Genomic DNA, 26436 nt, shown 5'->3' with positions numbered 1-26436 from the left:
ACAAAATTTGCATCAGTAAGATAAAATGTACTGAAAACCCTATTGAAAACACCCAAGCGAAAATCTGTTGGTAAGCAAGTGGGAGAGTTTTCAAGCGGTTGAATTACATGTATTCAGCGTGCGTAATGCAAAGCCCATTACTCACCTTCATAAAAGGTAAAGACAGAATACCAAGTACTGAGAAGTGTAATTGCCTAAATCGGAAACGGGCCCTTGGTCAATAGTATGATCTGCGGTTTAGCATGACGTAATCGAACTCAAGACGATCAAAAACGTGCGACTTCCTTAACATTACAGATAACGCACCACCACACCTACAGATGTCGATGCCTTGCAGTGGCGGCAGGTGACGCCGTTTAAACAAAGGATCTACATTTATTTATTGTTTAATTTAACTAGGCAAGTCAGTTAAGAACAAATTCTTATTTTACAATGACAGCCTACCCCGACCGAACCCTGCCCTGACCCGGACGACGCCGGGCCAATTGTCCGCCGCGCTATGAAACTCCTGATCACGGCCGGTTGTGATACAGCCCAGTGATAGTGGCGTCTGTAGTGACGCCTCCGGCGCTGGGATGCAGTGCGCCACTGCGCCACTCGGTAACCATGTCTTCAGTACATTCAGGGTGATGACATGCTTCTACAAAAATGTAATTTATTATCAAAACATTATCCCAGAACTCTTGTCACAGACCAGAACAGGAAATCATAAAGATCATCAGAAAGTCATTGGTCCAGAAGGAAATAATATTACACCATATTTCAGTGTCAGGAAGATAATCTGATTTCAGGCTAGACTATCTAAAACATTTTTTATAATAATAACTTTCAAAACATTAATACAGCTTACAGTTAAATGTCAAAAAGGCCGTTAGAAAAACACACAAGCTATGTTCCAAGATGTAAAAGTAGAAAGTAGTTTGGAATAAAGGTATAGTGGTTCACAAAACTTGCACATTAACAGATACAATATTGTAACATTACAATTGGGCCATTTAGTTTATAATAGGATTCTTCTTTTAGCCAACAACAGGGTGAAGAACATTTACAACTATTTACACATCCAGACAGGCTGCGTCCAAAAATCACACCTCTATGGACCCTATTCAAAAGTAGTACACTACATATGGAAAAGGGTGAATTTAGAACAGTCTTTTTGTTGTTGTTTTTTTACCCGGCAACAGATTTAGAACTGCTGCAGGATGAACTTCTTCTTCGTGTCGTGAGAGAACTTGTTGGATCGGAACGCCTCGCTGTCATAGAACGCTGACAGGTTGTGGATGCTGATCTGTCTGGCCTGGGGAAGGAGAGAACACAAACAGAACAATTCAGAAACTACAGCAGTGTTGACAACAAAATGTAACAAGATATTCCCCCCCCCCAGGGGAAGAATAGAAATAGATACAGAGATGAATCAAGTTGACATTATGCCAACGGTTAGCATCTCGCTAGACAACAGACGAGGGAGAGGAGACGAAGCCATCAGACTATTGAGATGGCACCATGATTAGCAGCTTGGTGTAGTACATTACCGAGGAAGACAACACCATGATTAGCAGCTTGGTGTAGTACATTACCGAGGAAGACAACACCATGATTAGCAGCTTGGTGTAGTACATTACCGAGGAAGACAACACCATGATTAGCAGCTTGGTGTAGTACATTACCGAGGAAGACAACACCATGATTAGCAGCTTGGTGTAGTACATTACCGAGGAAGACAACACCATGATTAGCAGCTTGGTGTAGTACATTACCGAGGAAGACAACACCATGATTAGCAGCTTGGTGTAGTACATTACCGAGGAAGACAACACCATGATTAGCAGCTTGGTGTAGTACATTACCGAGGAAGACAACACCATGATTAGCAGCTTGGTGTAGTACATTACCGAGGAAGACAACACCATGATAAGCAGCTCGTTACCTTGTCCACCAGGTCTTTCTCTGGGATCTCGATGGTGTCCTGCTGTGCTCCGTAACGGTTCCTCTGATACGCCACCTGCTCCGACACCAGCTGCTTCAGGATGAACAGCAGCAACTCATTGTTGTCTCGTCTGAACGCCAGGTAACGGGCAAACGTCTAGAGAGAAGAGGAAGAGGGAGAAGAATAAAACAGCAGCCAGTTGTCTTGTCTGAAAACCAGTTAACAGGGGAGCAAGCAGACTGGGGTTGGTTTCAGGATGTCACTAGAGGAAGTGACTAGCAAGCCTCCTGCTAGGACTGGTTTCCCGGACACCAATTCATATCCATTGAAAGTGAACTTTAGTCGAGGACCCAGGCCCCTAAGGTCGAGGCCCCTGGCCCCTAAGGTCGAGGACTCAGGCCCCTAAGGTCGAGGAGTCCGTTCCTGTGCTTACCTTCCTCATGCTCCTCATGACGCTGAACTTCTGAGTGTCGATGAAGCTCTCCAGCATGACTCTGATGGCCATGTTGACGTCATCCTCCACGACGTAGTCTCGGAGGTGCATCCTGGCGTGGGCCTCAGCCATGCGGATCATCGACTCGATGTGACGCACTGTGATGGGGATGCTGCCTGTCGCCTAGAGAGGAATACATAGATCTATTACTAATCATAAACCACGCGGATACACTCGATGTGATGGGGATGCTGCCTGTCTCCTAGAGAGGAATACATAGATCTATTACTAATCATAAACCACGCGGATACACTCGATGTGACGGGGATGCTGCCTGTCTCCTAGAGAGGAATACATAGATCTATTACTAATCATAAACCACGCGGATACACTCGATGTGATGGGGATGCTGCCTGTCTCCTAGAGAGGAATACATAGATCTATTACTAATCATAAACCACGCGGATACACTCGATGTGATGGGGATGCTGCCTGTCTCCTAGAGAGGAATACATAGATCTATTACTAATCATAAACCACGCGGATACACTCGATGTGATGGGGATGCTGCCTGTCTCCTAGAGAGGAATACATAGATCTATTACTAATCATAAACCACGCGGATACACTCGATGTGATGGGGATGCTGCCTGTCTCCTAGAGAGGAATACATAGATCTATTACTAATCATAAACCACGCGGATACACTCGATGTGATGGGGAGCCTGCCTGTCTCCTAGAGAGGAATACATAGATCTATTACTAATCATAAACCACGCGGATACACTCGATGTGATGGGGATGCTGCCTGTCTCCTAGAGAGGAATACATAGATCTATTACTAATCATAAATCACGCGGATACACTCGATGTGATGGGGATGCTGCCTGTCTCCTAGAGAGGAATACATAGATCTATTACTAATCATAAACCACGCGGATACACTCGATGTGATGGGGATGCTGCCTGTCTCCTAGAGAGGAATACATAGATCTATTACTAATCATAAACCACGCGGATACACTCGATGTGACGGGGAGCCTGCCTGTCTCCTACTCCGTAACAATATGGATTTAATTACACACACACACAAGACGTTAAACTAACAGGGATGTGATCAGAACCAAATAAAAAAAATCTGTCGCCTAGAGAAGATATGTAGCTGTGACTCACTATTGATACTACAGCACTCCCAATATAATGAGCTAGGATGCTGCCAGTCCCTTTACAGCAGACAGGAAGGAGACAAAGCTATTGATTATTATTGATTCCGGGGTTAAGACTAAGTCAAGACATTCCAATTCGCATTACGGCTGTTTCAGGTCTGCCGCACGAGTCCCATCAAACCGGTTCTCTTGGTTCTGGGATCTAAACTCACATGGCTAACAGGATTGTGGTACACAGGATTCAAACCTTGATTTCCAGATTATTTTTTTCTTCTCACACGTTTGTTCTGAATAGCCAATAGCTAACAAGTTAGCAAGACTTTTGTAATTGAGGCAATAGACTCGTCACAGACTGACCATGGACTCTTTGCGCAGGTCGCTGTAGATGTGAGCCACCTTATCCTGGTCCATCTGGTTGAGTTTGGGCCGGACCCTTTCCTTGGAGTACATGATGTATTTCCTCAGCAGCTCCTGGGGGATAGGAGGTACGTCTGTGGTGTTGGGCAGAACCACTTCCTCCAAGCCAGCCATCCCAGCTTCCTTGTTGCTGGGGTGATGCTTGATGTGGCTGCCCACCACGAAACGAGCCAGCATCTCATCCTGTTGTAGTAAAAAGAGAGATGTCGAGTTTTCAGGGTTTTTGTAGAGTATCAATTAAGCAACAGTAGTTATATTACAATCCAGTTTGTACCAATATTACAAAATATGAAAAATGTATGAAGGAAGTTAGCATTTGGAAGCTAGTTGATAGGCAGCTTTACCTGCACCGGGTCCACAGTATCTCTGACCACACACAGGACGTCAAAACGAGACACGATGGGCTCGGTCAGATCCACGTTCTCAGAGAAGGTCAGAGACGGATCATAACGACCACCGATAGGGTTGGCAGCAGCGATGACAGTACAGCGTGCCTGGAGCGAGGTGACGATGCCAGCCTTGGAGATGGAGATGCTCTGTTGTTCCATGGCCTCGTGGATACTGGTCCTGTCTGCATCGTTCATCTGGACAGGAGCGATTGTTTTAAGCCCCATACTGTTTCCCACAACTTGAGTGGGGCCAAGAGTTTTACCTGGTCAGGTCACATGTTCAGGGAAATCTCATGGCCCCAATTAGAAGTTACCAATCAGAAGAGACGCCAGGCCTTACTCATGAGATGTGAATATCACAAGCTACACCCCACGAAAAACACAAACGGTTATTAAGGCGTCGGCAGATGGGTATAAAAACAATCCCCCCCCTCACCTTATCAAACTCATCAATGAGACAGACTCCTCTGTCCGCCAACACCAGGGCTCCAGCCTCCAGGGTCCACTCCCTGGTCACCGGGTGTCTCTGTACGTAGGCGGTCAGGCCCACAGCGGAGGCTCCCTGGCCGGTGGTGAACACCGCTCTGCTGGCCACCTTCTCCACGTACTTCAAGAACTGAGACTTGGCCGTACCGGGGTCACCGCACAGGAGCACGTTAAGGTCCCCACGTACCTTGTGCTTCCCACCTTAGAAGAGAGCATGGACCAGTCAGTGGATGGTTTTAAATAATGTTGTGTTATATTTCTTAAAAAATCAGGTTGTGTAATCAAAACTCGGCTCCCAAATCCTCCATTCCTTTCCCCTGAAGTGTACACTTGTGCACTTCCCCCACAGGGATTTTTTTGTTTTTGTTTTAAAGCATAGGAGTGGCGCACACTTCAGGGAAAAGGGTATAGAATTGGTATGTAGGAATAGCCTTTTCTATTGTCCACAAACCTGGATTCTTAGGCTCTCCACCAAACAGCGCCAGAGCCAGGCCTCTCTTGATGTCCTCGTGGCCGTAGATGGAGGGGCCGATACTGGCGAAGATCTGCAGACAGACAGGAGACAGACCAGGAGACAGACCAGGAGACAGACCAGGAGACAGACCAGGAGACAGACCAGGAGACAGACCAGGAGACAGACCAGGAGACAGACCAGGGGATGAATAGGGTATATTAATGATAGGAGGAACGACTAGATAGGAGTTCCTAAAAGCCCTTCTAGCTACGGGTATTGACAAGCAACATTTACTTTACACATTGAGCTGCAAGACAAAGAGCTTCACCAGTACTTTAGTTTACCTTCTAGCCAATAGTTCTGAAAGTAGCACCCACGAGCCAAAAGTGGTCGCCGAAAATTGCGTACTCTCACACATACATACACACACACACAAAGGTATGTGGACACCCCTTCAAATTAGTGGATTTGGCTATTTCAGCCACATCCGTTGCTGACAGGGGTATAAAATAGAGCACACAGCCATGCAATCTCCATAGACAAGCAGTAGAATAGACTTACTGAAGGGCTCAGTGACTTTCAACGTGGCACCGTCATAGGATGCCACCTTTCCAACAAGTCAGTTCATAACATTTCTGTCCTGCTAGAGCTGTGGAAAAGTCAAGGAGCAACAACGGCTCAGCCACGTAGTGGTAGGCAACACAAGCTCACAGAACAGGACTGCCGAGTGCTGAAGAGCGTAGTCTGTCCTCAGTTGCAGCACTCACTACCGACTTCCAAACCACCTCTGGAAGCAACGTCAGCACATTAACTGTTCGTCTGGAGCTTCATGAAATGGGTTTCCATGGACGAGCAGCCACACACAAGCCTAAGATCACCATGTGCAATGCCAAGCATCGGCTGGAGTGGTGTAAAGCTCACCTCCATTGGACTCTGGAGCAGTGGAAACGTTCTCTGGAGTGATGAATCACGCTTCACCACATCACACCAGCAGGGTCTGAAATAGCCGAATCCACAAATTTGAAGGGGTGTCCACATACACACAAAAATCTCTCTCTCTCTCTCTCTCTCTCAGCAGGGTCCTCCTAACTCACCCTCTCCCCGATGCGCTCGTCCTTAGACAGCGCCACGATGGCCTTGATGTCCTCGTCGGTGAGCTCGGCCACGGCCACTTTGTTGTCTCTCAGAGCGATATGATTGGCCATGATGACCGTAGCGAACACTGGGAAGCCGTTGGCCATGTTCAGAGAGCCGTCATAGTTGTTGTTGTAGATGCCAGTCAGTTCCTGGAGGGAAAAAAAGTTACAATGTTACTTTTGGGAAAATATTATAGAAAAAGATGAAAAAGTTTTTAAACTTTTGCCCCAGATATAAAGAGTTGCTTTGGTATTTTTTACTAGTATGAACAAACACATGAATGTTCAAAATGGGGTCAAACAACATGGTGCATCTACCTATGAAACCATATGTTATAATGGAGTCCTCAGGTAATGTCACTGTACCCTACGCTGTTGAGAACGACAAAAAAAGAAAGTTAGTTCTGTTAGGAGTCAGACTCACTATTTCGTCTCCAGGTTTGCATTGGTCCACCAGGTCGGCCAACAGGATGGCATCTTTGGAGCGTGGGAGGCGGCCAGCGGCGATCTTCCCAGGGCTCTCCTGAATGGTGATTCGCTGGTAGTTCTGGTACACAGTCTGTGGAAAAAAAAAAAAAAAAGATATATATAAATAAACTAAATGGCCCATTATTTAGAAATTATTTTTTATTCTCTGTGATTTTACATACAAACCAGTGTATCTGCTTTGCTTCAACCTTGGTTTATAAAGACTCATTTATTAGACATTTGGGAGAACACACAGCTGACATGTTGAGTTCCATCTAAAATAGCAGCTACATATTTTAACATCCTTGCTGTACTGCCCTGTAGACCTCTTCTGGACAGACCACTTACAGTACACACAAACCCCTATGAACATTCTCTAATATATATATATATATTTTTGTTTGTTTTTTTAAGTGTTATTCCACTTTTCCTTCCTGTATTTATTAAATGATGGAAATCATGTCACCAGGGTCATACGTGTGTCAAGAGCCTGATTGGTCGACTGGCACTCAGCTTCACTTCCTCGTTTTAATCTCATTAGATTCTCTATTGGTTCACTCACCTAGATTCTGTATTGCTATTGGTCCACTACCTTAGAGCATATTTTTTGGTCGACTGGACTCACCAACTCCATATTGATGTCAAAAGGGCCGAAGGACTGGCACTCGGGGCAAGAGCCTGGCTTCACTTCCTGGTTCTGGGACTGGAAGAAGGGCCCCAGGATGAAGTTACACTTGTTACAGTTGTACTTGACCATGCCCAGCTGAGGTAGAACCCCTGTACAGCAGGTCACCACTCCACTGGTACGGATCAACTGGTTCAGGTGGAGTTGTCTAGAGAGGACAAGAGGGAAAAACAAAGGATCATGTTTTGGAAAGAGGCAAATCAATCCTATTAGTCCTATAGAGGGAGTGGTGCAAGAGGCTGCATTTGTGAGCACCCCCCCTCTAATATTCTACCTCAAATCACATTTATAAAGCCCTTTTTTTTTTACATCAGCTGATGTCACAAAGTGCTTGTACAGAAACCCACCACTAAAACCCCAAAGAGCAAGCAATGCAGATGTAGAAGCACAGTGGCTCGGAAAAACTCCCTAGAAAGGCCGGAACCTAGGAAGAAACCTAGAGAGGAACCAGGCTATGAGGGGGGACCAGTCCTCTTCTGGCTGTGCCGGGTGGAGATTATAACAGAACATGGCCAATAAGGCCAGATTTCAATCATCCTTGAAGAGCACTTTCATAGATGACCAGCAGGGTTAAATAATAGCTCTGTAACAACTGTAGACGAGATGATTGCCCTCAGTCTTCGTTGTCGAAAAAGTCCCCCCCCCCCATCTACTAATGCCTACTTTGTATCATTGAGTCTACTTTTAAAATCACGGAAGACACGTGATCATTTCCTATCAGTATTTACCGGAGGGATCTCAGCTCTTCGACGAGGGGCAGGTTGCAGATCCTGACGTGGATCTCGTGAGCGATGCGGTCGTATTTGGGGTACATGGCCAGGACTACTTCCTTGGCTGCCTCGTCAAATATCTTCAGCATCTCAGTAGGCGCCTCTGGCAGGAAGTAGGCCAGGACATGTTCCCTGGCTGCTAGGTCCTCGTAGTTCACCACCAGACTCTCCTTGTTCTCTGGAAGTTTTAAATACATCATCATTGGTTATTTACATACATTATAAAAATAAAAAATAAAATTTTCTTCAGCATTTCAGTAGGTGCTTCAGGCAGGAAGTAGGCCAGCTCCCTGGCTGCTACATCCTGATAGCTCACCAGTCTGTCCTTGTTCTCTGTGAGAAGTTTCAGACAGATTAATCTAGTACTTTTATTGAATACCTTTACACATGTCGGTGATCTTCTCCTTGAACACATTGTGCCCGTTCTCATCCACGTGGGTGCGCAGGAAGTTCTTAAAACGGTGGTATATCTCCAGACGAGGAGCGGCCATGACCACCCACTCCCTGACTGAGTGACCCTACAACCAACCAATCACAGGGAAATAAAGAAAGACATTTTAAAAAGTGTGAAAAACTAAAACAGATTAAAAAAAAAAAAAGTTGTTATTCTTACCTTCATGTCCTCCAGGTTCTCAATGCTCTCAATCATCTCATCATCCTCTCCCTCCGCCCCGGACCCATCTGCAGCACGCTCAGCCAGGCGACGCCTCCGGGCCGGGCGCTCATCCTCATCCTCACTGTCTGTTTGGAGGAAGAGAATTGAGTAGAAATTAGTAGGAGGAGTTCATTGATGCGGCAAGCTTAGGATAATTCTCATCCTCACTGTTATGATGAACAGAAAGGGTTTGGGAAAAAAAGGTGAACGATTAGTGGAAGTCGTTGATGCAGCAAGGTTTGGAGTTACTTCATACATTCCACAACGGCGTAAGATTATGATATAGTATATAGGCCTAATGCAGTATTTTCAAAGACAAAAGGCTACAGGCCAAACTTACAGGTCTTAAAGGGCCTACAGTATATTCAGCTCTCTGGGCCTTTGCCATGATCAGAGAGTATGGAATATATACCCCATAGGACAGTCCTCTAGTGAGTTCTCCCCCTCAAGATAGATATATACACACACACATCCTAATTTCCTCAGCCTACCCTCCTTGTCCCTGAATCTCATGTATATAATATATAACATCCTCACCATACAGTAGTCCTCTCCTCAGCCTGCCTCTCCTCCTCGTATATAATATATAACATCCTCACCATACAGTAGTCCTCTCCTCAGCCTGCCTCCCTGAATCTCATGTATATAATATATAACATCCTCACCATACAGTAGTCCTCTCCTCAGCCTGCCTCCCTGAATCTCATGTATATAATATATAACATCCTCACCATACAGTAGTCCTCTCCTCAGCCTGCCTCTCCTCCTCATGTATATAATATATAACATCCTCACCATACAGTAGTCCTCTCCTCAGCCTGCCTCCCCTCCTCATGTATATAATATATAACATCCTCACCATACAGTAGTCCTCTCCTCAGCCTGCCTCCCTGAATCTCATGTATATAATATATAACATCCTCACCATACAGTAGTCCTCTCCTCAGCCTGCCTCCCTGAATCTCATGTATATAATATATAACATCCTCACCATACAGTAGTCCTCTCCTCAGCCTGTCTCCCTGAATCTCATGTATATAATATATAACATCCTCACCATACAGTAGTCCTCTCCTCAGCCTGCCTCCCCTCCTCATGTATATAATATATAACATCCTCACCATACAGTAGTCCTCTCCTCAGCCTGCCTCCCTGAATCTCATGTATATAATATATAACATCCTCACCATACAGTAGTCCTCTCCTCAGCCTGCCTCTCCTCCTCATGTATATAATATATAACATCCTCACCATACAGTAGTCCTCTCCTCCTCATGTATATAATATATAACATCCTCACCATACAGTAGTCCTCTCCTCAGCCTGCCTCTCCTCCTCATGTATATAATATATAACATCCTCACCATACAGTAGTCCTCTCCTCAGCCTGTCTCTCCTCCTCATGTATATAATATATAACATCCTCACCATACAGTAGTCCTCTCCTCAGCCTGCCTCCCTGAATCTCATGTATATAATATATAACATCCTCACCATACAGTAGTCCTCTCCTCAGCCTGTCTCTCCTCCTCATGTATATAATATATAACATCCTCACCATACAGTAGTCCTCTCCTCAGCCTGCCTCCCTGAATCTCATGTATATAATATATAACATCCTCACCATACAGTAGTCCTCTCCTCAGCCTGCCTCTCCTCCTCATGTATATAATATATAACATCCTCACCATACAGTAGTCCTCTCCTCAGCCTGTCTCTCCTCCTCATGTATATAATATATAACATCCTCACCATACAGTAGTCCTCTCCTCAGCCTGTCTCTCCTCCTCATGTATATAATATATAACATCCTCACCATACAGTAGTCCTCTCCTCAGCCTGTCTCTCCTCCTCATGTATATAATATATAACATCCTCACCATACAGTAGTCCTCTCCTCAGCCTGCCTCCCTGAATCTCATGTATATAATATATAACATCCTCACCATACAGTAGTCCTCTCCTCAGCCTGCCTCTCCTCCTCATGTATATAATATATAACATCCTCACCATACAGTAGTCCTCTCCTCAGCCTGCCTCTCCTCCTCATGTATATAATATATAACATCCTCACCATACAGTAGTCCTCTCCTCAGCCTGCCTCTCCTCCTCATGTATATAATATATAACATCCTCACCATACAGTAGTCCTCTCCTCAGCCTGCCTCCCTGAATCTCATGTATATAATATATAACATCCTCACCATACAGTAGTCCTCTCCTCAGCCTGCCTCTCCTCCTCATGTATATAATATATAACATCCTCACCATACAGTAGTCCTCTCCTCAGCCTGCCTCTCCTCCTCATGTATATAATATATAACATCCTCACCATACAGTAGTCCTCTCCTCAGCCTGCCTCTCCTCCTCATGTATATAATATATAACATCCTCACCATACAGTAGTCCTCTCCTCAGCCTGCCTCCCCTCCTCATGTATATAATATATAACATCCTCACCATACAGTAGTCCTCTCCTCAGCCTGCCTCCCCTCCTCATGTATATAATATATAACATCCTCACCATACAGTAGTCCTCTCCTCAGCCTGTCTCTCCTCCTCATGTATATAATATATAACATCCTCACCATACAGTAGTCCTCTCCTCAGCCTGCCTCCCTGAATCTCATGTATATAATATATAACATCCTCACCATACAGTAGTCCTCTCCTCAGCCTGCCTCCCCTCCTCATGTATATAATATATAACATCCTCACCATACAGTAGTCCTCTCCTCAGCCTGCCTCTCCTCCTCATGTATATAATATATAACATCCTCACCATACAGTAGTCCTCTCCTCAGCCTGCCTCTCCTCCTCATGTATATAATATATAACATCCTCACCATACAGTAGTCCTCTCCTCAGCCTGCCTCTCCTCCTCATGTATATAATATATAACATCCTCACCATACAGTAGTCCTCTCCTCAGCCTGCCTCCCCTCCTCATGTATATAATATATAACATCCTCACCATACAGTAGTCCTCTCCTCAGCCTGCCTCCCCTCCTCATGTATATAATATATAACATCCTCACCATACAGTAGTCCTCTCCTCAGCCTGCCTCCCCTCCTCATGTATATAATATATAACATCCTCACCATACAGTAGTCCTCTCCTCAGCCTGCCTCCCTGAATCTCATGTATATAATATATAACATCCTCACCATACAGTAGTCCTCTCCTCAGCCTGCCTCCCCTCCTCATGTATATAATATATAACATCCTCACCATACAGTAGTCCTCTCCTCAGCCTGCCTCTCCTCCTCATGTATATAATATATAACATCCTCACCATACAGTAGTCCTCTCCTCAGCCTGCCTCTCCTCCTCATGTATATAATATATAACATCCTCACCATACAGTAGTCCTCTCCTCAGCCTGCCTCTCCTCCTCATGTATATAATATATAACATCCTCACCATACAGTAGTCCTCTCCTCAGCCTGCCTCTCCTCCTCATGTATATAATATATAACATCCTCACCATACAGTAGTCCTCTCCTCAGCCTGTCTCTCCTCCTCATGTATATAATATATAACATCCTCACCATACAGTAGTCCTCTCCTCAGCCTGCCTCCCTGAATCTCATGTATATAATATATAACATCCTCACCATACAGTAGTCCTCTCCTCAGCCTGCCTCTCCTCCTCATGTATATAATATATAACATCCTCACCATACAGTAGTCCTCTCCTCAGCCTGCCTCTCCTCCTCATGTATATAATATATAACATCCTCACCATACAGTAGTCCTCTCCTCAGCCTGCCTCTCCTCCTCATGTATATAATATATAACATCCTCACCATACAGTAGTCCTCTCCTCAGCCTGTCTCTCCTCCTCATGTATATAATATATAACATCCTCACCATACAGTAGTCCTCTCCTCAGCCTGCCTCCCTGAATCTCATGTATATAATATATAACATCCTCACCATACAGTAGTCCTCTCCTCAGCCTGCCTCCCCTCCTCATGTATATAATATATAACATCCTCACCATACAGTAGTCCTCTCCTCAGCCTGCCTCCCTGAATCTCATGTATATAATATATAACATCCTCACCATACAGTAGTCCTCTCCTCAGCCTGCCTCTCCTCCTCTGTATATAATATATAACATCCTCACCATACAGTAGTCCTCTCCTCAGCCTGCCTCTCCTCCTCATGTATATAATATATAACATCCTCACCATACAGTAGTCCTCTCCTCAGCCTGTCTCTCCTCCTCATGTATATAATATATAACATCCTCACCATACAGTAGTCCTCTCCTCAGCCTGTCTCTCCTGAATCTCATGTATATAATATATAACATCCTCACCATACAGTAGTCCTCTCCTCAGCCTGCCTCTCCTCCTCATGTATATAATATATAACATCCTCACCATACAGTAGTCCTCTCCTCAGCCTGCCTCTCCTCCTCATGTATATAATATATAACATCCTCACCATACAGTAGTCCTCTCCTCAGCCTGCCTCTCCTCCTCATGTATATAATATATAACATCCTCACCATACAGTAGTCCTCTCCTCAGCCTGCCTCCCTGAATCTCATGTATATAATATATAACATCCTCACCATACAGTAGTCCTCTCCTCAGCCTGCCTCTCCTCCTCGTATATAATATATAACATCCTCACCATACAGTAGTCCTCTCCTCAGCCTGCCTCCCCTCCTCATGTATATAATATATAACATCCTCACCATACAGTAGTCCTCTCCTCAGCCTGCCTCCCTGCTCCCTGTCTCTCCTCCTCATGGCGTCCTCAGCTGCTGCCCTGGCTCCTGGAGACAGCTCCGACAGCTCCTCATCAAGATCCAGACCCTCCTCCTCATACCTGTCCAGCTCAGGGATGGCTCGGTAGTCCCTGTATGGGGGGGGGGGAAAGATGGCATCAGTGTGGTGAACACGAAAATGCTTTGATAATATAAAAGCAACCAGAACACTATGTTAAGAACTACGTCTTAAGTCAGGATGAGGTAAACGACAAGGATCAATTCGACTTTGAATGAATGTATTTTATTTAACGAGGCAAGTCGGTTAAGAACAAATTCTTATTTACAATGACGGTCTACCAAAAGGCCTCAAGCGGGGACAGAGGCTGGGATTAAAATAAATAAAATATATATGACAAAACACAAATCACGATGAGAGACAACATAGCAAAGCAGCAACACATAACACAGCATCGTAGCAACACAACATGGTAGCAGCACAAAACATGGTACAAACATTATTGGGCACAGACAACAGCACAAAGGGCAATAAGGTAGAGACAACAATACATCACGCAAAGCAGCCACAACTGTCAGTAAGAGTGTCCATGATTGAATCCCTAAAACTGTGGCTCAGTTGGTAGAGCATGGTGTTTGCAATGCCAGCATGGTGTGTGCAACGCCAGGGTTGTGGGTTCAATTCCCATGGGGGGCCAGTACAAAATAATTTATAAAAATAAATAATAAAAATAATAAAAAGAAGAAATGTCTGAAATGTCTGCACTCACTACTGTAAGTCGCTCTGGATAAGAGCGTCTGCTAAATGACTAAAAAAATGTAAATGTAATGTATCAAATACTTTTTTATTTTTTTATTGCAATCATGTTACACAGCAGTACAAGGGAGATGAAAACACAGTAAGACTTTAACCTAGCTAGTTTAACACCTCCCCTTGCTCACCTCTCCATCGCATCTCCGATCAGTTCTTCCCCATCTCCCTCCTCCTCCTCCCCAGGCAGAGGACCATCACCCAGGAGCCCCTCTGACTCGTCCTCGAATGGAGGCAAGTCTCTCCCCGGGCTGGAGGTCAGGTCTCCCCGTCTGGAACCATGGCTGGGGCTGGTCACCATGTGATATGACTCAGATGAATCCTGACAAAGAGGAGAATACACAGAGCCTTGTTAATTTAAAAAATCGATTAGCTAAACTTGGCTAGTTATTTACGTGATGACTTATAGCATAACAATGTTATTGTAACAAGATGTTCCAATGCGGAATTCCCTAAATATGTTGAACTCGCAGAAAGTACTGTAACGTGGTAAACAAAGAACTAACGTTAAATTAGTTAGCGAACATGAGCTATATAAAATGAAACATTTACTTTTCAAGTTAGTTACCAGGGTATCTCTAGTTAGCTAGCTAACTATGATGGTGACAATGTAGTGCTCGTTTCGCCGACTGATGGCTGACAACCTGGCAATCAAACTAGCTAACGTTATAGCTAGCGCACAATACAATTCTACATTCAACGTTGTGTATAACTTTAACATGGCCAATAAAAACGTATAAACTATTATTACATGTACTTTCTATCACGTTGATCTCTAACTAAGTGTTAGTTAACTTGACATCTAGTTATGAGCGGTCTAAGGCACTGCCATCTCTAGTACTTAGAGGCGTAACTACAGACCCTGGTTTGATCCCGGGTTGTATCACAACCGGCCGTGATCGGGAGTCCCATAGGGCGACGCACAATCGGCTCAGCGTCAGCCGGGTGAGGCCTTCATTGTAAGAATTTGTTTTTATTAACTGACTTGCCTTGTTAAATTGGCAAGTAACAAAGCTAACTAAGATTCGTGGGCAACACAACGTAGCTAGCTAATCTGCTTCCTGACATGTCTTCCTCTCTTGTTTTTACTAAAGAGCCAAAAGAGAACACGAGCAAGGCTAGCTAACCAATCACAGGCGATAAACAGCCACCTGTGAACTAATAAACAGCATGCAAATATGAATATAAAACTATTTTCTATAATAATCACTCACCGCCATTGTGTATTGCTCGCTTGTCTCCGCTGCTTCCACTCAACTGTCTTTTGTCTGACCACTGACTTTTCGCGCGAAATCTTCACGTGGTATGGAAAGCGCGCGAAATCTTATGAATATGTAACGTTGAAAACCAAACTCAGTATTATGATTGGTCGGCGCTAATTGATGGTTCTGTGATTGGTCAGTCCTATGGAGAGAAATTTTTTTGGGATGCACTCGTTTTGGTTCGCTCAGCAAGCCGGGTGGTCGGGGATACCGCTTGTATAACTTCCGTCATAGGACCAACCGATAAATAAATTGGGCAACGCTGTAACACTTGACCATGTTTTTGTGTGAAATACAGGTTTTATGTTCCTTTTTTTTCTTGGAGTGACAATTTATTTCAGATTAATTTATAGAACAAATCTACATTCAAAACATAAAATATTTGACATATTACATTTTAATAGATTGAGTAGTGTAATTCAACATATTTGATAATGTATTACATTTAAACATAATTATAGTACTCTCATACAGTCATTGATTTCACATCAGTGCATGGTTCATTTTCCCTGTATAAAAGACATGAACAGAAAATCAAAATATTAATTTGTAATTATTTCATTGTAAATCAAGATGGACCTGGTTAGATTAATAACACTATTTTACAGTACATAACATTAGTCAAACACCTCTAAAGAGAATATACAGTGCAGGTACAGTGAAAGCAAGCGCAACATAAGCCAGAACAGTGTTGTACATGGTAGTCTGGTTTATCTGAGCCTCAAGTCTTTTCTCCGTCTGGTCAAGTCCTTGCATAACACTCTCTGTTTCACATACAAACATCTGTGAATCTTGTTGACTTATCACTACAGGTGGCTTCTCTTCTCTATGATACGTCTCAATTAAATTCTTCACGTCCTTGAGTTCCGATTGAACCGTCCCAACACCCTGGTCTAGCTGCCCAAGCTGGGGCTGGACACCTTCTATAAGAACCTGTGCCTTCTGGCTATAGAGCAATATCTCTTTTAGAACTGTCTCAGAGGCACTTGGAGAGGGTTGGAGTGGAGGTGGAACCACGATGGGTTCTGGAACTGGAACAGGACCTGCCATTGGCTTCTTCACATCTTTCTCAGCCTGAGCTGCTCTATGCTGTAGTGTCGCCCTCAGGGTGTCTATAAGGCCTCTCAGCTCCTCTTGTTGTGTCTTATGTATACTGGCCTGGACTTTGATAGCCTCCTGTAAGTTGACTGGTCCTTTCTGGGCCTCTAGTAGTAAAGTCTTCAGCTCCTGTAGGCGTACCCTGTTGACATAGGTAGAACCCATGACCCCTATGAAGGCACCGAGTACAGAGCCTATCACAGACCAGTTCTTGGTACGCTCCGTCCGCGTCCGTTCTTTCTCGTGGCTCTCACGTACACCCGCTGAGAATAAGGCAAACTTCTCCCTTTCAGCCCCCTCTGCGTTTTCGTAGGCTGTTCGCATTCGACGTTCCTCCTATGGTCAAGACATTGTGAGAATGTTTGCTTCTTTAAATAGAGTGCAACACTACAGATGTGTGTATGTTCCATTTTATTCTGTGTTGACAGTTGTTACCTGCAGCAACTTGTGCTCCAGCGTGGCCAGCTCCAAGTAATGGACCTCCTCTCGTGAGACCCGATCCAGTCGATCTCTCACCTCCTTCAGCCGGACCTGTAGGACCTCCAGGCTGCCATGGGCCTCACGCACCATCCCTCTGGCCACCATGAAGGCCTTTTCTGCCTAAAGAAAAACATGCCAAACTCTGGGTCCCAGGACAAACTAGGGTTTTCTCCTGGCCAGGTCATGGAAAACTCAATGAAGAGATAGTAAGATAGATACAAGATAGATACAGTGAAAAATGCATCAATACACCTGGCTTGCATATTGTCTTACCTCTGTAACTTTAGACTGGGCATATCTGACTTCATTCAGGCCGACAAACTCCTCGTACCTCTCCCACCAGTAGTTAACTGTGTTTGAGGCAGTGCTCATAGACTTCTGTCCCCACTGCTTCCCCAAGTCAGTCAGATTCTGTATTGTAGCTATGGCATGCTCCTGAATAGGCACAGCAGGTTTGTCTACTCGGTCATCTTTTGACTGTGGTGGTTTCTGTTGTTGTGTGCTGTAGCTCCTGCTGGAATACACAGTCCCTCTGACCGTCCAAGGGATGTGGAAACGGTAGAGACATGATATTCCATGGCACCATGGTATGAGCGGTTTCCCTCTGTACCTCATTGAGAAGCCAGACGGTTATATTCACTATGACACTACAGCAGAAGACATTGGAGCTGCCACCTGTAAAACCGTACAGTCAAACCCTGTATCAAAGTACAGTATATGGGTGGGCTGTTGGGGTTTGATGTATCAATGAATGTTCATGAATATTTTTTAGCACTGCTCATTTGACCTCTACAATGCTGATGTTTATGCATTTCATTGAAAATCTATGGCCATTTTGGATGTTATCCATGATGCAGTGGCTGAGACCCCCAATCAATTACCATAGAGAACGGGCTAGCGAGTACAGCTACCTAGCTAGCTAGCTGACAGTTTGACAACTTGCAACCCAAACCTAAATTAACATCATGTTCTACTCGTAGCTATTAATCTCTCTGATTTTTCTTTTTACCTAAAAAAAATATATAATCACGTACCGGTTGTCTTTAAGTGTTGATTGTTCGGCAAATTATCAGCTGGCTACAGAAAGTGAAAGGTGCATTTATGATCAGGCGCATCACAAAAATCCTACATCCGGTTTAAAGCGGAAGTAAGGTCCTAACAGCGCGGATTAGTAAGCAACTGCTAACACGCTAGCTCAGTTGTTTTATTGAAAAGTCTGAAATATGTCCGGAAGAGAAGGTGAGATACACATTTACATTTTTGACATAAAGTTTGATATTTATTTTCAGGTTTAACTTAATATTGCCGCTACTAGATAGAAGAAAAGTTTCGACTACGACTGTGAAGTCTAGCTAACTAGCAACTCGTGCATTGCAATGTAGCTGGAATAGCTTGCGCCTGGCAAGCCATGCCAAAGTAAAGACATGGCCATGCTACTTAGGCTTGAACGTTCAATCTATTTACAGAGATGGCATTCGTATGTACCATAGATGTTTATATATTGTTGATTGTTCTTACATCTGCTTGCTAATACATGCATCACAGTTATGCTAGATGGATAGCTAGCTGTGTAATGTGTACATTTCTCCCACATGTCTTAATCAAGTTTAGCTACTTACGTAGCATGCTACCTTCTGGGCTTTGTGTGATGCTCATATGCGGTATTGATTCATATTAATTCAATAAGATGTTCTTGTCTTACAGGTGGTAAGAAGAAGCCTTTAAAAGCTGCCAAGAAAGCGACAAAGGAGATGGATGATGTAAGTCATTGTGGTGTTGGCACAATGTTGTGTGTAGCCTTTATCATTCCCGAGGGAACGCTCAGGATCTTTGAACATTCGAATACATTAAAATATGGACCAGTGCATTTCCATTGTAATCCTGAGCAGATTTGCTTTGTCAAATCCAGGATGAAATGGCCTTCAAACAGAAGCAGAAAGAAGACCAGAAAGCCTTGGAGGCATTGAAGACGAAAGCAGCAGGAAAAGGACCTTTGAGTAAGAATGTTTTTGTTGACAATAAGAATCTAATTAGGGTTCCTAGCAGTTTCATCAGAAAACGAACAATACCCAAAATAAATTAAAGGGTGGACTTTCAATTTGCCCCCAAATCAACCCAACCACCCATTCCCTGACTCCAGATATATAGAGTATTATTTACCCTTGCCCGTGTTTAACTGTTTTATACTGCAGAGGATAACGATGTAGCACAGAGGAGAATAGGTCTGTTGATTCTCATAACACCAGGTGGCAGTGTTTTAACTTTTTGGCTATTCTTGCCTGCCATTCAATGTACTCTGCTTGCTACAGATGTCTTTGAGTCTATACATTAGTGCCTCACTACATGAGTTTTCTAGAAAAAGTTATACATATTTCAGATGGGTTTTCTCAACTTCTCCATTTTCTTTCAGCTGGTGGAGGAATCAAGAAGTCTGGAAAGAAGTGATTTGGAATCGCAGGCCCCTGGCAAATCCAACCCCCATATTTGTTTTTCTTGTTTGGGTCCATTGTAAAATACATGCAAAGACCCTTTTTAAAAAATAATATCCAATGTGTTCTTGTAAAGGAAAAAGTTCTGAACTAATAAAGTCTTGTAACTACTGCTGTATTTACACTCCTCTGTAATCATTGAGCTACGGTCAGGAAACACATCAGCATTAGATCAGTAACTACACTACACATACCAACATGATGTGCAGCACAACTGGCTAGTATTATGGTCAAATGTAAACAGTTTCACTTCTTCCAAGCTTGGCCACCTGCAGCTTCAGCACCTGTATCTGTAAATTCAGCTTCTCTCATTGAGGTTCTCTCTTCAGTTCCCTAAATTCTCTTCATACAGTCCAATTTTGTCCATGTAGAGGGTTCTGTTTCCCAGTTCCAGAAAATTAGTTTTATCTACAATTCATTTTATTGTTCATATTTCGACACTGGATTTTTGAATGTGTGTAGAATATGTTGCTTGTTTACCCCGTTTTGACGATTTTCCATAAGAGGAAAGTTTGGGAGATTCAAAATAAAGCGCTATGATGCTGCTTACTGTATTTAGTTGGTGTCAGTCCTTTCAGCTGTACCTCAACAGGGTAATGTTCACTCACCTTCAGGGGCCGGATAAAACATGGTAGATGTGGAGACGTAAGTCAGAGGGTTCACCTTTTACATGTATTTCTAGTGTAGACAGATTGTAAATGTAGGCTACTAAAGTGTTTAATTTCATATAGTTTATAATATTGTTAATCAAGCCATCTACCAGGATTAAACTTGGCTTGTATTGTCTAATGTGCATACTTCCATCTTCTTTAGAAAGCACATATACCTTCTGAAAGTAGAATCGTTTGGCACGATGGTGTAAAGCATGTAATCTGTGGATCAGAACAAGTCAGCAGTCATATTACACAAGTAAATGTGTTTTATTATACCTTAAGACATTTTAACAATAAAAAAATGTGCACGTTATCTCCATAGGTGATTGTTCATTTTAAGACATGTTCATAAATCAGTGAGCCACCTGTCAAGTGTTCTCGTTTGCTGTGGTATCAGTCATCTTTAATCATCCAGTGGACATGTGTCACTGCAGATGTTTTCATGTCCTTGTTAGAAACGTAGGACCCGTCTGCGTTAAAGTCACCTAGGATCATAAAGTTCTGGTACAAGTGAAACATTACACAACAAATGTATTTACTTGTCATCCAGAATGAGGATAGTGTTTTTATGAGAGCAGTTTGTTCATAAATCAATGTTATTCTCACACATAGAGTTATCTTGAAATCAAGATGTGGCTGGTTTTGTATTTTACTTGTCAAAGGCTCATATGTAGGTCCTCTTTCTAAACCAGCTCTGTCAATGGCTTAGCTCAGAACTTACATCAGTCTTCCATTTATTTTTCACTTCCAGGAAGACATCATAAAGCTCATCCAGCTCCTTCTTTTGAGTCCTCAGGCTTGGTGTGTACTGGGTTCAGTACCAAGTCCTCTAGCGCTGAGAAACCCAGGAAGAGATGACAAGTCAATATTACATCTGTTTATGGATGGAATTTTATTCTCTGCTTTAATCTCCACCTGTCTGTTTACCATTCACTTTCATATGATTTGCTAAATCAAATGGCATATGGATGGATCACGCTAAATTCCAGTGCTCCTGTGCTCCTTACCAGTGTTGAGACATTTTAAAGAGGAGAATGTACGGATCCCTGGCGAAGGCATCCACATCTTCAGCCTGGTTGTACTCGTTGCCAGGCGCCGACCAAGTCCACCCAATCATCCCTTTTCAGAACAAACAATGCAACACATTTAATAGCATTGAATCAGATCACAATGTAAAATATGTATGACATCAGATAGAGGTTCATGAGGGTAAGGTTGACCATGGGTTTGAATTGTACCTGTACAGAAACATACACTGCTCCTTGTATCTGTCTTCCCAGACGAGTGCTGATTTTCAGAGTGTACTGTTGCTTCTTATTGGACCTATTTGGACAAGAACACAAGATCAGATGACACACTTGTAAATGAATCATTATTATCATGTAGGGCCAGGAGTTTTCCTGACCTGACAGGGGGCCTTATTTATATATTTATAGTGTCTCATGGTCTGGAAAAACATCCGGCTACTGCACCCTGATACGATCATTCAAATCACTACTATGAAATTACCCACCTTGAGAGAAATCACTTGACTAATTTAAATCCTTCAGAAACGTTTTTTTTTGCCAAATTTTTCTTAAAGGAGATTATAAGATTTTTATGATTTGTTTATGTGTAACTCTGTTGTTGTTTTTGTCGCACTGCTTTGCTTTATCTTGACCAGGTCGTAGTTGTAAATTAGAACTTGTTCTCAACTGGCCTACCTTGTTAAATAAAGGCGAAATAAAAAATAAAATAAAAATGAAAGATCAGGTATACAATCATACTATACCTTAACAAGGATAGCAAGGCTCTGTGGGTCTGAAATCTTGCCCTTCACAAATTTCTGGACATTGAAAGATGAAACCTTCATGACTGCTGCTGGATAAAAATAATAATCAACATTCATGTAAAACCATCATGAACTAGTAGTTGATCAAACAAGCAAGGATTCCATAGAAAGGAAGTCAATACCTAAACTGAAACAAGTTGAATAGCCAGCCTACTTGGGTCAAATGCAACCAACAGTCAGAGCTTAATGGACAGTTGCAGGTTAGGGCTGTAATTCTTAAAACACTTATAACTGGAGATGACTTTATTTAACCAGGCAAGTCAGTTAAAAGAACAAATTCTTATTTACAATGACAGCCTACACTGGCCAAACTCAGACAATGCTGGGCCAATTGTGCGCCACCCTGTGTGACTCCCAATCACGGCCGGTTGTGATACAGCCTGGATTCAAACCAGGGTGTCTGTAGTGACGCCTCAAGCACTGAGATGCAGTGCCTTAGACCGCTGCGCCACTCGGGATCCCTAAACATGCACCTGCAAGTTAGAGTTAAAAAAGGAAAGTTAACTTTCCTGCAACTAAAAACCCACAGAAATAAGTTAGATACCAGACAGCTGCGTTTACGTTCTGTACACCTTGACCCAATTAAATATCAGCAACATTGAAAATAGCAAGGCTGGTAATTAATACAAAACATTTATTGTAAGAACAAAGACCCAGTGAATTATAAGAAACTCAAGTACAGTAAACTTGAGTAGAGTATGGTTCAGTACAGTAGAGTAGAGTAGAGTATGGTTCAGTACAGTAGAGTATGGTTCAGTACAGTACAGTAGAGTGTGGTTCAGTACAGTAGAGTATGGTTCAGTACAGTACAGTATGGTTCAGTACAGTACAGCACACTATGGATCAGTACAGTACAGTATGTTACAGTACAGTACAGTAGAGTATGGTTCAGTACAGTAGAGTATGGTTCAGTACAGTACAGTAGAGTATGGTTCAGTACAGTAGAGTATGGTTCAATACGGTACAGTATGGTTCAGTACAGTAGAGTATGGTTCAGTACAGTAGTAGAGTGTGGTTCAGTACAGTAGAGTATGGTTTAGTAGAGTATGGTTCAGTACAGTAGTAGAGTATGGTTCAGTACAGTACAGTAGAGTGTGGTTCAGTACAGTAGAGTATGGTTCAGTACAGTACAGTAGAGTGTGGTTCAGTACAGTAGAGTATGGTTCAGTACAGTAGAGTATGGTTCAATACGGTACAGTATGGTTCAGTACAGTACAGTAGAGTATGGTTCAGTACAGTAGAGTGTGGTTCAGTACAGTAGAGTATGGTTCAGTAGAGTAGAGTATGGTTCAGTAGAGTAGAGTATGGTTCAGTACAGTACAGTATGGTTCAGTAGAGTACAGTAGAGTATGGTTCCGTACAGTATGGTACAGTACAGTAGAGTATGGTTCAGTACAGTATGGTACAGTACAGTATGGTTCAGTACAGTACAGTACAGTACAGTATGGTTCAGTACAGTATGGTTCAGTACAGTACAGTACAGTACAGTATGGTTCAGTACAATAGAGTATGCGGTTCAGTACAATACAGTAGAGTATGGTTCAGTACAGTAAAGTGGAGTATGGTTCAGTACAGTTCAGTACAGTACAGTACAGTATGGTTCAGTAAAATACAGTAGAGTATGGTTCAGTACAGTAAAGTGGAGTATGGTTCAGTACAGTTCAGTACAGTACAGTAGAGTATGGTTCAGTAAAATACAGTAGAGTTATGGTTCAGTACAGTACAGTAGAGTATGGTTCAGTACAGTACAGTATGGTTCAGTACAATAGAGTATGTGGTTCAGTGCAGTACAGTAGCCTACAGCAGAGTATAGTTCTGTACAGCAGATTATAATTATGTACAGTAGAATATTGTTCAGTAGAGTATAGTTCAGTACAGTAGAGTATAGTACAGTACAGGAAAGTAGAGTATAGTTCTGTATAGCAGAGTATAGTTCTGTATAGCAGAGTATAGTTCAGTATAGCAGAGTATAGTTCTGTACAGTATAGTTCAGTTGAGTACTTTACTGAACTATACAGTATGTAACTAAACTCTATTTTCCTGTACTGAACTATACTCTGCTGTACTGAACTATACTCCACCGAACTATACTCTACTGAACAATACTCTATTCTACCGAACAATACTCAGTACTGAGCAATACTGTACTGAACTATACTCAGTACTGGACAATACTCTACTGTGCTGAACTTTACTCAGTACCGAACAATACTCTACTGTACTGAACTATGCTCTACTGTACTGAACTATACTCTGCTTTCCTGTACTGAACTATACTCTACTGTATTGAACTATACTCTACTGTACTGAACTATACTCTATGAACTATACTCTACCATTCTAACCTATACTCTGCTGAACTATACTCTACTTTCCTGTACTGAACTATACTCTACTGTATTGAACTATACTCTACTGTACTGAACTATACTCTACTGTACTGAACTATACTCTACTTTCCTGTACTGAACTATACTCTACTGTATTGAACTATACTCTACTGTACTGAACTATACTCTACTTTCCTGTACCGAACTATACTCTACTGTACCGAGCTATACTCTACTGTACTGAACTATACTCTATGAACTATACTCTACCATTCTAAACTATACTCTGCTGAACTATACTCTGCTGTGCTGAACTATACTCTACTGTACTGAACTATACTCTACTGTACTGAACTATACTCTACCGTACTGAACTATACTATGCTGAACTATACTCTACTGAACTATAGTCTACTGTACTGAACTATACTCTACTGTACTGAACTATACTCTCCTTTCCTGTACTGGACTATACTGTACTGGACTATACTCTACTGTACTGAACTATACTCTATGAACTATACTCTACCATTCTAAACTATACTCTGCTGAACTATACTCTACTTTCCTGCACTGAACTATACTCTACTGTACTGAACTATAATCTACTTTCCTGTACCGAACTATACTCTATTTTCTTGTACTGAACTATACTCTACTTTCCTGTACTGAACTATACTCTACTGAACTATACTCTACTTTCCTGTACTGAACTGTACTCTACTGTACTGAACTATACTCTACTGAACTATACTCTACTGTACTGAACTATACTCTACTGAACTATACTATACTTTCCTGTGCTGAACTATACTCTACTGTACTGCACCATACTCTACTTTCCTGTACCGAATTGTACTCTACTGTATTGAACTATACTCTACTGTACTGAACTATACTCTACTTTCCTGTACTGAACTATACTCTACTTTCCTGTACTGAACCATACTCTACTGTACTGAACTATAATCTACTGTACTGAACTATAATCTACTGTACTGAACTATACTCTACTTTCCTGTACTGAACTATACTCTACTTTCCTGTACTGAACTATACTCACCAACTCAAGCTTTATATGAATATTATGTGTAGAATAAATTGCCACAGTAGATTATCTCTGGAAAATGAGGAAATACCTAATTTCAGTTGCACGGAATGATTGTCAAATAGTTCAATCTTAGGCCTTGTTCACGTGCTGGTTGTAGCTATACACGTGCCGATTTCAACCAGTTAGCAACTCTGAAAATTCTGAGTTCCAACTAGCATGTGAACAGGACATTAGCCTGCTCAAAACGTCTGCCTCCTCTCATTGAAGCCATGGAAGTTAAGGCCGACCGCGGTACTGCAGGCATTGTTAGCAGAAAACAGGATCCCTCATTATAGTGTGTGGAAAAATTGAGATCTTTGTGTAAACCCCCCCAAATTAGATAAGCCTCAATGTAAGTGAAATCTGATTAAGTTGTCTAACAACACATTGTGTCAGTACCTGTAGAGGAAGACAAACTGTTCCTTGTAGGTGTCGCGCCCCAGTCTGGAACTCTCCACCATGGTGTAAGGATGCTTCTTATTGGCCCTGCCAAAAGGATTTAACACATATTATAAACTGGGTGGTTCCAACCCTGAATGCTGATTGGCAGACAGCCGCGATATATCAGACCGTATATCACTGGTATGACAAAGCATTTATTTTTACTGCTCTAATTACGTTGGTAACCAGTTTATAATAGCAATAAGTCACCTAGGGGGTTTGT

General features: G+C 42.7%; 3 protein-coding genes and 1 pseudogene across 5 annotated transcripts; 1 reads left to right on the top strand and 3 right to left on the bottom strand.

The window, feature by feature from the left end:
- Positions 1–638: 638 nt before the first annotated feature.
- LOC100380341 (MCM2 minichromosome maintenance deficient 2, mitotin (S. cerevisiae)) lies at positions 639–15807 on the bottom strand. Its single transcript, NM_001173626.1, is given in 16 exon segments — positions 639–1297; positions 1928–2083; positions 2361–2543; positions 3884–4126; positions 4288–4527; positions 4769–5019; positions 5270–5363; positions 6367–6558; positions 6833–6967; positions 7502–7709; positions 8290–8509; positions 8711–8849; positions 8945–9072; positions 13699–13862; positions 14671–14861; positions 15754–15807. Coding segments are annotated over 16 exon segments (2661 nt in total). The 5' UTR covers positions 15760–15807; the 3' UTR covers positions 639–1186.
- A 373-nt stretch (positions 15808–16180) lies between these two features.
- On the bottom strand, positions 16181–18503 carry LOC106566185 (mitochondrial potassium channel). Of its 3 annotated transcripts, none has more exons than XM_014134058.2 (4): positions 18414–18503; positions 17653–18054; positions 17335–17499; positions 16181–17235 (listed from the first exon to the last, which is right to left on the bottom strand). In XM_014134058.2, the coding sequence occupies exons 2-4, from the start codon at positions 17992–17994 to the stop codon at positions 16423–16425; spliced, it is 1320 nt and encodes a 439-aa protein (XP_013989533.2). In that variant the 5' UTR covers positions 17995–18054; positions 18414–18503; the 3' UTR covers positions 16181–16422. The 3 variants fall into 3 exon arrangements, with proteins under 3 accessions (XP_013989533.2, XP_013989534.2, XP_045547917.1); XM_014134059.2 differs by having other exon boundaries at positions 17653–18077; positions 18414–18502; XM_045691961.1 differs by lacking the exon at positions 18414–18503 and having other exon boundaries at positions 17653–18399.
- On the top strand, positions 18461–19986 carry LOC106566187 (translation machinery-associated protein 7). Its single transcript, XM_014134060.2, has 4 exons — positions 18461–18618; positions 19084–19139; positions 19289–19376; positions 19790–19986. Exons 1-4 carry the CDS (start codon positions 18603–18605, stop codon positions 19822–19824), a joined length of 195 nt encoding a protein of 64 aa, XP_013989535.1. The 5' UTR covers positions 18461–18602; the 3' UTR covers positions 19825–19986.
- A 712-nt stretch (positions 19987–20698) lies between these two features.
- LOC106566199 (deoxyribonuclease gamma-like) lies at positions 20699–26233 on the bottom strand (annotated as a pseudogene).
- Between the last annotated feature and the right edge of the window lie 203 nt (positions 26234–26436).

The sequence above is a fragment of the Salmo salar genome, chromosome ssa12 (genome assembly GCF_905237065.1).
Source record: "Salmo salar chromosome ssa12, Ssal_v3.1, whole genome shotgun sequence".
NCBI lineage: Eukaryota > Metazoa > Chordata > Actinopteri > Salmoniformes > Salmonidae > Salmo > Salmo salar.
The sequence above is the reverse complement of the archived record's forward strand: the minus strand, read 5'-3'. Positions and strand labels throughout refer to the sequence as shown.

Coding starts and splice junctions, on each gene's coding strand:
- LOC106566187 (XM_014134060.2), top strand. Junction 19,140..19,288: donor CGACAAAGGAGATGGATGAT/GTAAGTCATTGT, acceptor TGTCAAATCCAG/GATGAAATGGCCTTCAAACA. Junction 19,377..19,789: donor AGCAGGAAAAGGACCTTTGA/GTAAGAATGTTT, acceptor ATTTTCTTTCAG/CTGGTGGAGGAATCAAGAAG.
- LOC106566185 (XM_014134058.2), bottom strand. CDS start 17,994: ATGAGGTACAGAGGGAAACCGCTCATACCATGGTGCCATGGAATATCA. Junction 17,500..17,652: donor CCCAGTCTAAAGTTACAGAG/GTAAGACAATAT, acceptor GTTTTTCTTTAG/GCAGAAAAGGCCTTCATGGT. Junction 17,236..17,334: donor TGGAGCACAAGTTGCTGCAG/GTAACAACTGTC, acceptor TCTTGACCATAG/GAGGAACGTCGAATGCGAAC.